Source organism: Canis aureus, chromosome 6 (assembly GCF_053574225.1).
Source record: "Canis aureus isolate CA01 chromosome 6, VMU_Caureus_v.1.0, whole genome shotgun sequence".
Classification (NCBI taxonomy): Eukaryota; Metazoa; Chordata; class Mammalia; order Carnivora; family Canidae; genus Canis; species Canis aureus.
This window is the reverse complement of record NC_135616.1, coordinates 60,389,562-60,405,449: the sequence shown is the minus strand read 5'-3', so window position 1 is coordinate 60,405,449 and position 15,888 is coordinate 60,389,562. Positions and strand designations below refer to the sequence as shown.

Here is a 15,888-nt window from a genome sequence, read left to right as displayed (position 1 = left end):
GGGATTTTAATATACATATTGAACTTTTCACACTACTTTGAATCCATATTTTGCTGCCTCAGGTGAAATATGGGAACCTTGCCATCATATAGATTTTTCTTTTCCCTATGTTATAATTGTCATATATTACATCTACATGCATTGAAAGGTCCCTACAGATGACATTACACTGTATGCTTCCAACCATCCTATATTAAGAACTTGAAGAGAAGAACAGTCTATTTACCATCTTTATTTTTCTTTCTTTATTTCTAATGACCCAAAATTTACTTCTGGTATAATTTCCATTGTGTCTGAATTGAATACTTTTAAAGCAGGTCTACTGGCAGCACATTCCTCCCTTCAAATGAAAATGTCTTTATTTCATCTTAATTTCTAAAGGATATTTTCTGTGGACAAAGAATTTTGAATTGACAGTTTTTCTCTAAGCACTTAAGATAATAATGTTTTTTCACTTCTTTCTAACCTGTATGGTTTCAAGTGAGAAATCCACAGTATTCAAATCATTGTTCCCCTATAAGCATGATCCTGCACGTCTCTCTCTTCCTAAATGATCTCACCTAAATTAATGGTTTTATTTTTTAAAATTTTATATATTTATTCATGAGAGAGACCTAGGCAGAGGGAGAAGCAGGCTTCCTGCTGGGAGTCTGATGCAGGACTCAATCCCAGGACCCCGGGATCATACCCTGAGCCAAAGGCAGATGCTCAACTACTGAACCGCCCAGATGCTCTTAGATTCATGGTTTTAGATATCATCTATACGTTGATGTCTGTAGCCCAGGATCTTCTCTGAGGTTCAAAATTATATATCATGGTGTTTAATTATCTCCCTCAAATTTACTTGTCTATAGTGGAACTTTTGATTTATACTGCTATTGCTTTGGAGTAATTTACATGGCCATCTGCCCATTTGCTCAAGCTTGTGACTTGGCAGCCATTCTTTAGTTTTACCCTGTCTCTTCTTATATCCAAGTAATCTGTAAAGCCTATCAATTCCATTTTGGAATTTGGATTTTTAAGTTCTTCCACTTTGTCTTCATGACACCATCCAAGCCAACTGGAGCCCATTCCTGAACTGCTACATATTTGCCTATCTTTAATTTTGTTTCTTATCAAATCCATTTTTTTTTTAACCCAGTAGCCAGAGTGGTCTTTTATAAAATGGGAGACAGAATATATGACCTCCATGCTTGAAACTGTTCATAGGATTTCCATTGTCCTTGGAAAAGAATCCTTATGTGTTTGATCTGGCCATATGGCTGGTTCTATCTTACTAACTTCTTTTCATGCTTTTCTTCTGACTTTCTCAATTACAGCCACACTTTTCATTTCTTCCGCATAGCAAGTAGGTTTTTTCCTGCTTTCAGGTTTTTGCACTGGCTGCATTATCCCTGCTTAGAGTCTTTTGTTTTTGGCATTTGCTTAAGTGTCACCTTTTCTTTTTTTTTTTAAGATTTTATTTATGAGAGAGCGTGCACATGCGCGCATGAGCTGGAGGAGGAACAGAAGGAGAGGGAGAAGCAGACTCCCCCGTGAGCAGGTAGCCTAGCATGCTAGGGTTATGACCTGAGCCAAAGGCAGGCACTTAACCAACTGAGCCACCTAGGCACCCATCATCACCTTCTTTAAAGTAGTGAAATTCCTCCCCTCCCCAGCCCACTATCTTCATTTCTTATGGACTTTATTTCTTGCCTAACCCCTGATATTTCCTGCCTAGTGAAGTGCTTTGCAAATAGTAACCACTCAAGAAATATTGGCTGAATGAATGAAACATGCAGATTAAAAGGGCCAAATGCAAAGGTATCAATATTATTTTAATAATTTAACAAGTGGAGCTGTAGAAATGGGTATGTGTTGTTGTCTATTTATATATAGTTCCCAAATTTTCTATAATCATGTGTCACTTTTATAAACTGAAAACAAAGAATTTTAAAAATGAGAACATGTCTAATAGTTTTGTTGAGTTTAATCTTGGGTTTCATATATCATTTTTTGGTTATTTTTGCATGCATTCTTTTTCATTTTTTCTTTAAAATGTTTAAAAGCTATTCAGTTGTTTAGATAGTTAAAAGCAGCATAGAATCACAAAAGTATTCATTTTCTTTATACTATACTTTTGTCCTGTCTTAATTTTTCTAGCTTTTTTTTTTAAACCAAGTTTTTCTAGCTTTCTGAGTCGTAACTATTATTTGGTAATTTGAAGAGCAGATTTACTGACTAAATAGTAAATTATATGATATGGAATATATATTTGTATAGAATATGGATTATACAGCTCCTTTTCCTTATTTTTTTTTTAGATTACTGAGGGAAGGAGAAATTTAACCTGGTATTTGAAACATTGAGTCATTAAGTGACATAACTATTAGTCATTTAACTCTTGCTTTATTGACGTTAACAATACTGACTTATAAAGGTTAATTTCATTGAAAGTATAAGCTTTATATTTTTAAGTGGTTAATTATCTATGTCAGACATTCTTTCTCTAAGGTTAAGTTATAGTTTTGTTTCAACTCTGTGGAAGTCTTTGTATATTATACTTTTACTCTGTTTCCTTTATCGGCCTGAAACCTAGCACAGTGGCTGGTACATAGTAGGTACTTATTAAATTAAAAAAAAAGTTTTTATTTATTTATTCATTCGTGAGAGACACAGAGGCAGAGACATAGGCAGAGGGAGAAACAGGCTCCCTGCGGAGTCCAGGACCCTGGGATCATGCCCTGAGCTGAAAGTAGATGCTCAACTGCTGAGCTACCCAGGTGTCCCAGTGCTTGTTAAATATTGATCAATGAGTGTTCTTAACTGTACAGTTAGAAACATTCTTGTGTTATTTTTATAGATTGTATCACTAAATAATGTATTATTTGCAAATTTTACTAGTTTAATTCTCAATAAAGTACTCTTTTTGCAAATTTTACTAGTTTAATTCTCAATAAAGTACTCTCATTTTCAGATTTTTACATTTATTTAACTTTGTTCCTATATATTAATAAAGATTTGGCTTTTGCTTTTTAAAAAAAATTTTTTAGTTTATTAACAAGAAAAACTATTCCATAACCCAGTGTTTGTGTTTCATAGTTCAGGAACACAGGACAGTCAGTGACAAACTTCAATGGAACACAACCCAAAGAAATTCTTTATATTCTAAATTCATTTTGCACTCTGAAAGAAAGATACCAGCCTTCTTTTTTTTTTTTTTTTTTTTTAAAGATTTTTTATTTATTTATGACCAACACAGAGAGAATGGCAGAGACACAGGCAGAAGGAGAAGCAGGCTCCATGCAGGGGGCCCGATGTAGGACTCGATCCCGGGTCTCTAGGACCACACCCCGGGCTGAAGGTGGTGCCAAACCGCTAGGCCACCGGGGCTGCCCAGATACCAGCCTCCTTCATCTCCTCAAAATCTTTCATGGAATCATAATTTCTGTAGAAATCTGCATATGCCTTCTTTCTTGGTTCGGCCACAGCAAACTTATAGAATGTAGCTCAGGGATACAGCGAAGGCTCCAACAATATGAAATCACAGATGTTTGGCCAGAAGGCCTCGCATCTGAGGTTTCGTCAAAACACTTGAAGTCATGGTAGTTATTCTCCTCAAATCCAACGTCCTTCCTAACAGAAATGGACCGGCTTTTGCTTTTAAAAGTTTTAACATTCTGGAGTTTTCAACACTGTCATGCTATTTATTTTTTAAATTTTATTTAATTTTTTAAGAGTTTATTTAAGTGATCTCTATATCCAACGTGGGCTCAAACTCACCACCCCAAGACCAAGAATCACATGCTCTTTTGGGGCGTCTGGGTGGTACAGTCAGTTAAGTGTCAAACTCTTGGTTTCAGCTCCCTGCGTCCAGCTCCCTGCTCAGTATGGAGTCTGCTTGAGATACCTTCTCCCTCTGCCCCTCCTGCTCCTGCTCTCTATTTCTCACTCTCTCTCCAATGGATAAATACATCTTTAAAAAAAAAAAAAAAAAAAAAAAAAAAGGTCGCATGCTTTCTCAATGGAGACAGCCAGGTGCCCCTAAAATTTTATTTCTTTTTTAAATTGAAGTATAATTGACACACTAATGTTGCATCAGTTTCAGGTGTACAACAGTGATTTGACAAGTTCATATGCTATGCTGTTCTCCCCACAAGTGTAGTTATTATCTGTCACTACACAGTGCTATTGTAATCCCATTGATTGTATTCTCTATACTGTACCTTTTCATCCCTGTGACTTATTTATTCCACAACTGGAAACCTGTGTTGCCCACTCCTCTTCACCCATTTTGCCCATCTCCCTACCCCTCTCTCCTCTGACAACCATCAGTTCTCTGTATTTATGGGTCTGTTTCTGCTTTTTGTTTGTTTTGTTTTTTAGATCCCACATTTAAGTGAAATCATGTGGTATTTGTCTTTCTCAGTCTGACTTATTTCACTTAGTATAATACCCTCTAGGTCTATCCATGTTGTCACAGTCATGCCATATTTTAAACCATATTAAGCTGTAGAGCCAAAATGTTAGTGGAAGGCAGTTATTGCCTGGCTTCTGTGCTCATGAATCAGATTGTAACTATTTCTTTGACTTTGGATTTGTGGTTACTTGAGCTAATTTAAGTGATGCAAAAGATGAGTCTCCATAGGGCGTTTCCTCTTTTAAAAGCATATTTGGTATTTTATTGTAAACAGGTTTTCTCCAAGGGAATTTTTCTCTACAGTCTTACTTCATCATCCATTTAGGAACAAAATCCCATGTATATATATTGATCCCTACATATTTTTATTATTTGTTACTCTTATGTGTGTTGGTTTTTATTTTACTTGTTTTTTGAAAACGTTCCCAAAGGTTCTTCTGAAGAACCGTTCTGACTCAGTCTTTGCTGATTACTAGACATTTAACTGTAGGTTACTCTCCACCCACTTTGGGACTTGTAAATTCTTAACCTCCTATTGGTTTCCTCTGGCCACTGAGTACATGAGTAAATGCCACATGCATGTGGTATTGCTTGTCAGGGAGTGGAATTCTAAGACTTCCTCTACATAGAACAGTTTAACTTTTGTGCTTCAAGGCAGAGGAATGGTCCTTGGAACAGTCCTGCTTCCACCCAATAGTTATGGCAGGGATCAGGACACATCGTCACTTTGCTGCCTGTGTAGTAATGAAGCCTCAGAAACTGCTGTACCCAACTTGACAGGTATGGTTCAAAAGTGATAGGTTGGGGAAGGAGAGAGAATCACAGTAATCAAGTGTGAGTGGAGATTTCAAAAAAAATTTTCTCAGCTACTGTTACTGTCTTCATTGTTGGCCAGTGATGTTTTATGTGCTTTTTTTTCTGGTATTTCATTTTTTTTTTTTAAGATTTTATTTATTCATGATAGGGAGAGAGAGAGAGAGGCAGAGATACAGGCAGAGGGAGAAGCAGGCTCCATGCAGGGAGCCCGATGTGGGACTTGATCCCTGGTCTCCAGGATCGCATCCTGGGCCAAAGGCAGGTGCTAAACCGCTGCACCACCCAGGGATCCCCCTTTTCTGGTATTTCATAGTAGGATCTCAGTAAGTACTTACTGAAAGAAAGAATAAATGAATAATATGTAATATTTTGTGATATTAAGATGTATATGGCTTGATATGAAGAGTTAAGCTATATTGAGAACTGTTGAATGATTTATCCAACCACCTTACATAGTTCTTAAAAGAGGTATTAAAAAGTAGTAGCTTCTTAGAGAATGTGCAATCAGATAAAGTAGAATTCTGGCAAGATAAGGTTTTTAGAATGCTTGGAAATAAATGCCTTAACTGAAAATTTTTTATATTTATTTCTCCAGTTCCTTACCTGACAAGTTTCTAATTAAACTGATAAAAGTTTTTGAACAACTAGTTGGTGACAATTGTTTTTAATAAAATTAAAAATTAAATTTAGGAATTATCTCTGAATTTGAGTCTTATTCTGGATTTTTAACATGTTTAATCCTGGTAACTTACTTTGTACAAACTGCTTTGTTTTGCCTTATTTTTATTGTCTTCTGCAAGTCTATTGGAAAAAAGTAATAAAATTACTTAATAGTCGTATTTTTGCTACCTGGGTTCTGTATCGCATAAGTGAAAATTGAGTCTTCTGTTGTTTTATCTGAAGCCCATGATCTACCTCAATAATAGCGATTAATGAAAGATTAACCCACTAAAGTACCCAATACATAGTAGTCACCTCACATTGTTAAAAAAAAAAAAAAAAAAAAGCCATTCCCAGCCTTCACACTTGCATTTGAGCAAAGTACATCTGAATCATCCAGATGTGTCTGTTTTAGGCCGATGAGGAAAGTGGCATAAAGTAGACCTACTGGGTAACACTGTGACATTTACTTGCTCTTCCGATAGCCCCCTCCCCTTTTTGCTTTTATTCCTTAGCTTGTTTTCTTGCATTTAGTTCTTTAACTCTTTATGATTCAGTACATGTTCATACTTGGCCTCAGGAAAATGTTAGGATGTTTTTTGTCTTTGAAACATTTTCCCTTTTGTTTGGTACTAGCGGATAGGATGGTGTTTAAGTGGATATCCTGTGCAGACAGATTGTGCAGGAAATTGACCCTTAGTTCTATGAGAACAAAAGCACGAGTGGGAAAAAAGAAAGGAAGGAAATAAGATCTTTGACGTGACCGAAAAGATCATAGAAGCAGAGATGGGAAGAAGGGGAGTGGGGAATGAAAATATTATTTTCCAAGTCATGGTTCTTTTAGTACTTTGGCCTCGAAAATTACTTTTATCCTGTATTTGTTATTTTGTATATGTGAGAAATGTACAGTATTATTTGGCCTATATACATCTTTTAAAGTTTACCAAGGGGTGCCTGGGTGGCTCAGTGGTTGAGCGTCTGCCTTTGGTTCAGGTCATGATTCCAGGGTCTTGAGATTGAATCCCACATCAGGCTCCCTGTTGGTGTTGGGGTGTGTACTTCTCCCTCTCCTTCTGCCATTTCCCCTGCTTGTGTTCTCTGGCTCTATTTTTCTGTCAGATAAATAAATAAAATGTTTAGAAAAAATAAAGTTTACATCAAATTGTGCTTTTCGCCTTTTTTCAAATAATGTGGTTTTTAAGAAGCTGAACTTGCTTTTAGCAAACCTCCTCTGAACTTGATGGAGCTTGTCTCCAGTACAGATGAATCGCATATTGTAGACATGTCCTTGCACGTTGACAGCCTGTCACTCTGTCATCAGTGCACAATTCCTGCTCATCAAAATTTAAGTGCTTTCTCTGAAACCTTTTCTGATCTAGAGTTTTGTTTTTTATTCTGTCGTCTTATAGCGGGTACAGCATGTGAGTGTAACAGTACACAATTCATTTATTTAACAAATGTTTTTTGAGAGATTCTCATATATATGCACTGTTCTGGGTGCTTGGAATTTATCAGTGAATAAAGCAGACAAAAATCCTTGTCCTTATAAAATTGATATTTTAGTTGGAGGGAATGAGATAATAATACATGAATGTAATAATAAGTAAATTATATTGTTTGTGATAAGAGCTATGGAGAGAAATAGGGAAGGAGACATGGGGGGATGTGGGAGTGTTGTCAGGAATAGCTGTATTTTAAAATAGGATAGTCAGAGAATGCTGTACCAAGCGGGTTCACATTTGAGTGAAGTATCACGTAAATGTCTTAGACAGAAGTATACCTGCCTTGTTCAATCAAGTAGTAGCAGGGAGGCCAGTGTCCAGAATGAGGTAATCTAGGGGAAGAGCACAGACAAGTAAAGGCAAGACAAGTTGTGAAGAGCCTTGCAGGCTTTTGTAAGACTTTTGCCCTTTTACTCTAAGGTAGGGAGTCACCAAAGAGTTTGGAGCAGAAGAGTAACACAATCTGACTTATGCTTTAAAAACTGGCTGGTGGGCAGCCCCGGTGGCCCAACAGTTTAGCGCCGCCTTCAGCCCGGAGCGGGATCTTGGAGACCCAGGATCAAGTCCCACATCGGGCTCCCTGCATGGAGCCTGCTTCTCCCTCTGCCTCTTTCTCTCTGTGTGCCTCTCATGAATAAATACAATCTTAAATAAAAAATAAAAAAATAAAAACTGGCTGGTGTGTTGAGAATAGAGAATAAGGAAGGATAGAAGTATGGAAATCAGGAGCGTGGTGAAACTCAGTACAGAGATGAGGGTGATAATTGGGTGGTGGTGGTGGAGGGGGTTAGAAATGGATTAGATTCTGGGTATATTTTTGAAGGTAGTGCCAATAGGATTTCCTTATGGATTAATTGTGGCATGTGAAAGCAAAAAAAAAGGAGTCCTGAGTGATTCTGAGGTTTTTCATCTGCCCCCTTCCCCTGCTCCATCCCGGCCAGCTTTATTGGTATAATTGACATAAAGCATTGTGTAAGTTTAAGATGTACAGTGTGGTTGATTTGATACTTACATATTGCATGATGATTACCACCACAGCATTAGTAAACGCCTGCATCACATCACATAATTATTTCTTTTTTTGTGGTGAGAACACTTAATATTTGCTCTCAAGAGTAATATAATAACTTTCAAGTATATAATACAGTAGTAATATAATCACTGTGCTATGTTATGTGCTGTGTTAGATACCCAGAATTTATTCATTTAATAGCTAGAAGTTTGTATTCAAACTTCAAGGTTTTTGGCCTGAGCAGCTAAAAAGAGGGAATTGCCATTAACTGAGTTGGGGAATTCTGTCGGTGAAGGAGATTGGGGGAAAGAACGGAGAGTGGTTTCTTGTAGTAAGTTCAAGTAGTGTTATTAATGATTTATGATCTTTATATTCTGAAGGTCTGGATGACATATGGTAGATGTTCACTAAAATTATTGGTTTTGTAAACCTTAAGTGTTCTATATTGGGTTTCACAAAGTAAGGTATAATTGTCTGGCATTTGCTGGTTTTGGCCTGCTAGGATTTAAGAGTTGCCTTCAATGTCTGCTTAATTATTATTTCTAACTCGGTCACTGACACTACAGTTTTACTATATGTGCTGCTGAGGCAAGAACTAACTTGGTCACCATAGTAGAAAAGTTCTTGTTACCCTTCAAACAAGGGGGACGTCTATCCCAAAGGAAGAAAATGTACTTGAACTGTTTGATAATCATTAAACAGAGTAATAATCACAAAATGTCATAATGTTAACATGATCACTGGAAAGAAACACTTATTAGAGGATCATGTGATACTCAGTATAGAACCTAATAAATATTACAAATATTCTCTATACTCTTTGGCAGTTCTTTTCATTTTAATAAAGGATTGGAATTTTGTAGCTCCATGGAAATTCTGCTAGAGTGGATACTTTCTCATTAGAATAAAGAAAAACATAGTACATTGACTTGTTTGAAGGATGTTTCACATAATATGGTATTTTGTTTATTTGGTAATCCTAATTGGTTAACTGTGTTTAAACAAGGAGCAATATATCTAATTCACCTTAACTTTTTAGGACATCTGGGCATACCTTCAGACATGTCATAGTATTATTAATGTGAACAAAATTTAATTCTGAAATTGTAAAAATAAATTCCTTTTAAGAGGAGCAAGAAATGTGATGAAGTAAACTCTAAAACTATTAGGAAAATTACACATCTAACCTACTACAGAAATTTCTGTAGACCGTCATGAAGCCATTTTTAAAACACTGGTTAATGCTGTTTGATTGATTGATTGATTGATTGATGATTTTATTTATTCATGAGAGACACACAGAGAGAGGCAGAGACATAGATAGACAGAGGGAGAAGCAGGCTCCGTGCAGGGAGCCCGATGTGGGACTTGATCCCGGGTCCCCAGGATCACGTCCCCGGCCAAAGGCAGGTCCCAAACTGCTGAGCCACCCAGGGATCCCCGGTTAATGATGTTTTAAGATTAAAATACATCTCATTATTTCCCATTACTTATATTTTTGTATAATTTGGTCATTCAGTCAGCATGTATTGAATACATATTATGTATTCTTGCTAGGAAAAAGATACAGTTCTTATGCCAAGGAGTACATTGTAAGGCTTGGGAAATAAACATCAATTGAGGATATTGTAAAGATGAAGATAGAGGGTACAAATGCAGCAAGTGTAATGCTTTGGAGAACACAGGGAGCAGGGAGCAGGTGAGGTTTCCCAGATGAGGTTACATTGGAACTGAGTGTTATAAAATGAGTAGAAGTGAGCCCGTCAAAAGAAGGGTGGGATGAGATCACATTGCAGGTAGCCAGGTCACCTGAACAAAGACACAAAAAAGCAGGAAGTGTCATGGTATGTGTTAAAGTTTAGAATTTGAGATGTAGAGTGCGAAAGGTAATGCTGGAGAAGAGATCATAAAGACCTTAAAGGCCATTAAAGAGATTTTAGCTTGGTGGTGAACTGTTGAAGGATCTTAAGAAGAGTGACATGGTCAAATTTTTGTTTTAAATAGATCACTTTGCCAGCTGTGTGGAGGATGGCTTTGAGGGAGACAAGACTGGAGGCAGTAGTCCAGGTGAGAGATGGTGGGGATCTGATCTGAGGCATTGGCAGTAGAGATGGAGAGGAGGGCGTGGGTTTGAAAAGAAATAAAACCACAGATTCAAGGGGTTTTCTCCTTCAAATATAATAAAGTCAATTTTAAGTTAAAAAATGAGTAGAGGGAGAAGGAGAGAGAGACACGATTAGAAAAGTGTTGTTATATCACAATAAGTAGTTGGATGGTGGCAGATAGCCGCTATAAAGTTCCTGTTATTGAGAAAATCATTACTGAAGGCATAGTGTATTTTTTGTGCAAGTGACCTGGGCTATGAGAAGCAGGTGATCTTTATAGGGATGACCTGTTTGTGTAATGTGACTAAATTTAGGAACCCATAAAGCCTGAGGAAAAAACCAGGTCTTTTACAAGGCTTCAATCATTACACGTGGTAGTCACTCAAATGGCTATTGTTGGTGATATTTTCTAGAGCCTTCAATGAGCTCTCAATTAAGATACTTAGAAAAATGTACCACCTAGGAAAAGAAAATAAGGTAAAAACTTTTAAAACAATTAACAATGGGAAGCTGTTATAGACATAATACAAAGGTATTTTGGAGTGCCAAGAATATTTGTATTAAACCAAAACATTTTTATGTTAACATATTATTTTTGTATTTTTGTTTTTTTCTGGAAGCACTATTTATATAATTTTTCTATATGTAAATAGAGGATCTAAATTTATGCAATATGTACATATTTCTTAAAGTCTGTTATCTTTTCCACAGTTTGTTTTATGTGGAGAGAGGGAGGAAGGGTAGTGTGGGAGGACTTATAAAAACCACCACCACCACCACAAAATAGCCTATATGTTTTATAAAATGAATTGCTATTTCTTTTGACATTTTTTTTTCTCCATTTTGAGGAAACTGCTGTTTCTATTTATTTCTTATTTTGGTGAATGCATATAAATCACAAGTAAATGCTCATTTTGTGATCTTTTCTTTGTCTTGTCACATTTTCAACAAATAGATTTGTCTCATGCTTAGGAGACAGAGTTACTTGCTTATTCTTCATGACTCCATATTATATAGTTCTTTTCCACCCTGGAGCCATCAATATATGCAAGCCAGCAGCTACAATACTATGTATGTACTGAATTCAAATGAATTTTTATCTGCTGAACTTACTGTGAATTCCTTTCTCTTTTTGTCTTTCAGAAGCCTTGCACCGCCCCTATGGTTGTGATGTTGAACCCCAGGCGCTGAACGAAGCCATCAGGTGGAGCTCCAAGGAGAACTTACTTGGAGCCACTGAGAGTGACCCTAATCTCTTTGTTGCACTTTATGATTTTGTAGCAAGTGGTGATAACACACTCAGCATCACTAAAGGTGAGATTTTAGGTGATTTTGGCCCAGATACTTCAGGGTTCATTATTTTTGTTTTATTTTGTTTTTGTTTTTGTTTTTTAAAAATACCTATGTATGGGATAATGTTAGTCTTCTTTATACGGCTTATTAACGGTAAGAGGAGATAAAGTACTTTAGAAAAAATGCCACATGGTGTGTGTGTATTATATATATATATATATATATATATATATATATATATATATATATATAAAATATATATATACTGGTCAGCCACACCACACACACAACACATACAAATACACATAATTGTATGTATATGTATATTGTCTATATATGTATATATATATATAATTTTCTCATTCTCAGAATTCAGTTCTACATGTAATATGCCAGCATTCATCTTATGTGATGGTAAGATTTACTATGTACATCTCTTCTAATTGAGCTGTGGCTGAGATGAGTCATGTTGCCAGTGCCTGGTGCTACTCAAAGTGTTGTCTGTGGCTGACTTCCTGTCTGAGAATAGTTCGTTACCAGTTCTCATTGTTAAGATAAAGAACTTGTTCCCAGTATGTAAACCAACTACATCACTAAGTATACCCACTTAGTTCAGCTGACTTTCTTTTCTTTTTTTCTTTTCTTTTCTTTTCTTTTCTTTTCTTTTCTTTTCTTTTCTTTTCTTTTCTTTTCTTTTCTTTTCTTTTCTTTTCTTTTCTTTCTTTTCTTCTCCCCCTCCCCTCTCCTCTCCTCTCCTCTCCTTCTTTTTTAGCAAGACCTTCAACAAGAAGAAAGTATTCCAGTGATTACATATTCCAGCACAAGTGTCATGTCTTGTTGTGGACCTGCTTTGAGTAGCACTGGCCAAGACAAATCTCTCATTTGTGTTTATATGGCTTAGTGAATGGAGTAATAGGAAGGATTTCTAGTAGTAATGCTCTCAAGAGGGTAGTAGTTTATTATATTTATTATTTTTCTTATTTTCTATTATTTTATTATTTTAAAAGGAAGCTTTAAGAACATGACCAAGTAAAATAATCCATTATTAGTTTCTTTTTTTTTTTTTTTTTTTTAATTTTTATTTATTTATGATAGTCACACAGAGAGAGAGAGAGAGAGGCAGAGACACAGGCAGAGGGAGAAGCAGGCTCTATGCACCGGGAGCCCGACGTGGGATTCGATCCCGGGTCTCCAGGATCGCGCCCTGGGCCAAAGGCAGGCGCCAAACCGCTGCGCCACCCAGGGATCCCCTCCATTATTAGTTTCTTGAACAAAGATAGAAAATGTGGAACTTGTATGAGAAAGAGGTCTGTGCCTCTTGGGGTCATGAGTTTGAGCCGCACATTGGGTTGTAGAGATTACTTTAAAAAGAATGAATGAAAGAAAGAAGCATGGGACATTCTCATTATGTCCTTGAATTGGATTGCTAATCTGAGTAAGTTTGTTCTTTTGAAACTATGAAAGCCTCCTACTGGGAAAAAATATATTTCAGGATAATTTTTTATTTAAAGATTTATTTATTCATGAGAGACACAGAGAGAGACAGAGACAGACACAGGCCTGTGGCAGGGGGAGAAGCTGGCCCCCCGAAGGGAGCCCGATGTGGACCCCAGTCCTGGATCCCGGGATCACACCCTGAGCTGAAGGCGGATGCCCAACTGTTGAGCCACCCAGGAGTCCCTATTTCAGGATAATTTTTTTAAAAGATTTTGTTTAAATATATGTGAGAGAGACAGAGCATGAAGGGACGGGGAGGGGCAAGGGGAGAAACAGACTCCCTCCTGAGCAGGGAGCTCGGACTCTTGGGTCTTGATCCCAGGACTCTGCGATCATGACCTGAGCCAAAGGCAGACGCTTAACTGACTGAGCTACAGGCACCTCATCAGGATAATTATAATTTAACTTAAATGAAATCATAATTTTTTTAAAAATTTATTTATTAATGAGAGACACAGAGAGAGAGAGGGAGGCAGAAACACAGGCAGAGGGAGAAGCAGGCTCCATGCAGGGAGCCCGACGTGGGACTCGATCTCGGGTCTCCAGAATCAGGCCCTGGGCCAAAGGCAGTGCTAAACCGCTGAGCCACTGGAGCTGCCCAAATGAAATCATAATTTAAATAATTTGTCAAACACATACCTTTTATTTGTAAGGTTCAGAATGAGGTATTAAATGGGAGTGAATACACCAAATTAAGACAGGCCTCCCTTCAGCGAATGTTATCCTTTAATAAAATTTTTATATGCATCTGTTTTTTTAAAACCAGCCACATTAATCAAAAGTAGAAACTCTTAACTCAAACTGGGGTGTAGATGTGTCCCAGAGTAGGTGTGAGGCACATACATGTACCTGTGCCCGGAAGTTTCAAAGGTACAGAAAAAGTAATGTGTGTGATTTCCTAATGTCAAGTTACTTGAAGGCTTTGGGTAAGTTTTTGGGGGAGGGATAGTGATGATAGTGTGATAGTGTGTGTGTGTGTGTGTGTGTGTGTGTGTGTGAGATGCATCAAGGGAAAATTTTACAAAGTTCTAGGATAAAATAAAAGACTTCAAAGAATTTTATACTGTGCAGTAGTCTCTTTGGGCTACAACACATTCTTTTACCTTTACTGATACTTCAGTGGAGAACTTTGTGAAGCAGTGACTCAGAACATTCTTTCCTAGATACACTTTTCATGTCACTATTTTCCAGGATAACTCAGTTACCAAGGAAACATCGATAAAGAAAGTCTGTTGATGCCTCAGTTACCAGTTATGGCAACTGTTAGTGTGCAGCTCAAGGGCTAGGATTCTTGTTCTCTCCTGGCGAACAGAGGTTTGTCTTAAAACCCACGAAATGCCAGATTTTTCTACCCTTTTTTTTCTTTGATATAAAATGTTGTCATACTAACGCTATTTTATTTTAAAGGATAAGAAAATATATTTGAAAAATAAGGATACTTATTTTAGTTCCTTCTTTGAAGATTGCTTTTTTCTTGAATTAAAAAACAGAGTTCTCCCAGCATTTCTGTGTCAGTAGGGCCAATGTATACATCTCCACTAGTCAATTCCCATGGGACTCAAAATTTCCAGAATAGAAAATTCTCCTCCTAACTTCCAAAAAAAGAGGAAAACAAAAACCTAGGGTTTTTGACCTGCCATTACCAGTTATTTATAAGGAAGCAATAGTGATATACTTGATCTTTACTTTTTCTAGTTCTTGTGGTACAGTAGAGAAAGCTCTAGAGGAACAAGTTTTATTTAGCTTTTCTGGTAGCACTGAGTTTTGGTTTTTTTCCCCCTTCAGGGAAGTGTATTTATCTGCACACTGGTGTATTTCCACAACCATACCACACATATTCCTATCTATCCAGCTGTACATATGTATGTTTTATAAGTAAATACTCCTATGTTTTTGTCATTGAACGTCTCACATCCAGGTGTCAGTAGTGAGACAGTGGGAGCTGATAAAGTTATCCTATGGTAAACATTTCTGTGGACTGCTGGAAAAGTTCGATGACTGCCAGAATGATGATTTTGAGCTTTTCCTCAGTGGCCTTTGCCTGATAACTAGTGGACCATGTGCTTGTAATGGGTTTGCTTTTCTTCTGCAGACACGGGGAAGTAGGTGTGAACTCTGAAGGAAGGCTTGCATCTCTCAGAGATCAGAGCCTAAGGCCTTATAATATTTCTTTAGATTATTAGTTATTACTAATGATATGTCTTTCATCTTTCCTGTTTTGTCTGAGCTGCAGCTTTAGGGGCAAAATGTCTATTAGGAGTTTAAAGTTGACATTCATAACTTTAATAGAGAAGTCAAGGACATTGACGTTGATAACAAGCAAAGACGTTCTGAGTAACTTGTCTTGGGTTCCAGCTTCAGTGTCAGCTTCCCTTCCCACACACTAATTTTAGAGGAATGAATAGGACTGACTCATATTCATGGGGAATGGGAGGGAAGTTGGGAAATTATAACTGTTAAAACTTGAGTCCCGGAATGTGCTTTGGGAGTTCTAACTGCCTGCCCCCCAAGCAGTTTTCCTACTGAAAACATTGCTGAAAGCCCTGTGGTCGTGCTTCTATTTTCTTTTCTTTTCTTTTCTTTTTTTTTGTTTGTTTTTTACGT

At 37.1% G+C, this 15,888-nt stretch overlaps 1 protein-coding gene and 1 pseudogene across 9 annotated transcripts in view; one reads left to right on the top strand and one right to left on the bottom strand.

Annotated features, from left to right (window-relative positions):
- ABL2 (ABL proto-oncogene 2, non-receptor tyrosine kinase) overlaps positions 1–15,888 on the top strand; it is a 115,364-nt gene that overhangs the window by 75,325 nt on the left and 24,151 nt on the right. For 2 of the 9 annotated variants that reach the window (XM_077901851.1, XM_077901857.1), the window contains exons 2-3: positions 10,394–10,456; positions 11,638–11,808. In XM_077901851.1, coding sequence (XP_077757977.1) covers positions 10,394–10,456; positions 11,638–11,808 — 234 coding nt within the window. Of the gene's footprint in view, positions 1–1,550; positions 1,804–5,007; positions 5,180–10,393; positions 10,457–11,637; positions 11,809–15,888 lie in introns of those variants that run through there. The other 7 variants (XM_077901853.1, XM_077901859.1, XM_077901856.1 and 4 more) reach the window with 6 other exon arrangements.
- Positions 3,358–3,705, bottom strand: LOC144315325 (cytochrome c oxidase subunit 6C pseudogene; annotated as a pseudogene).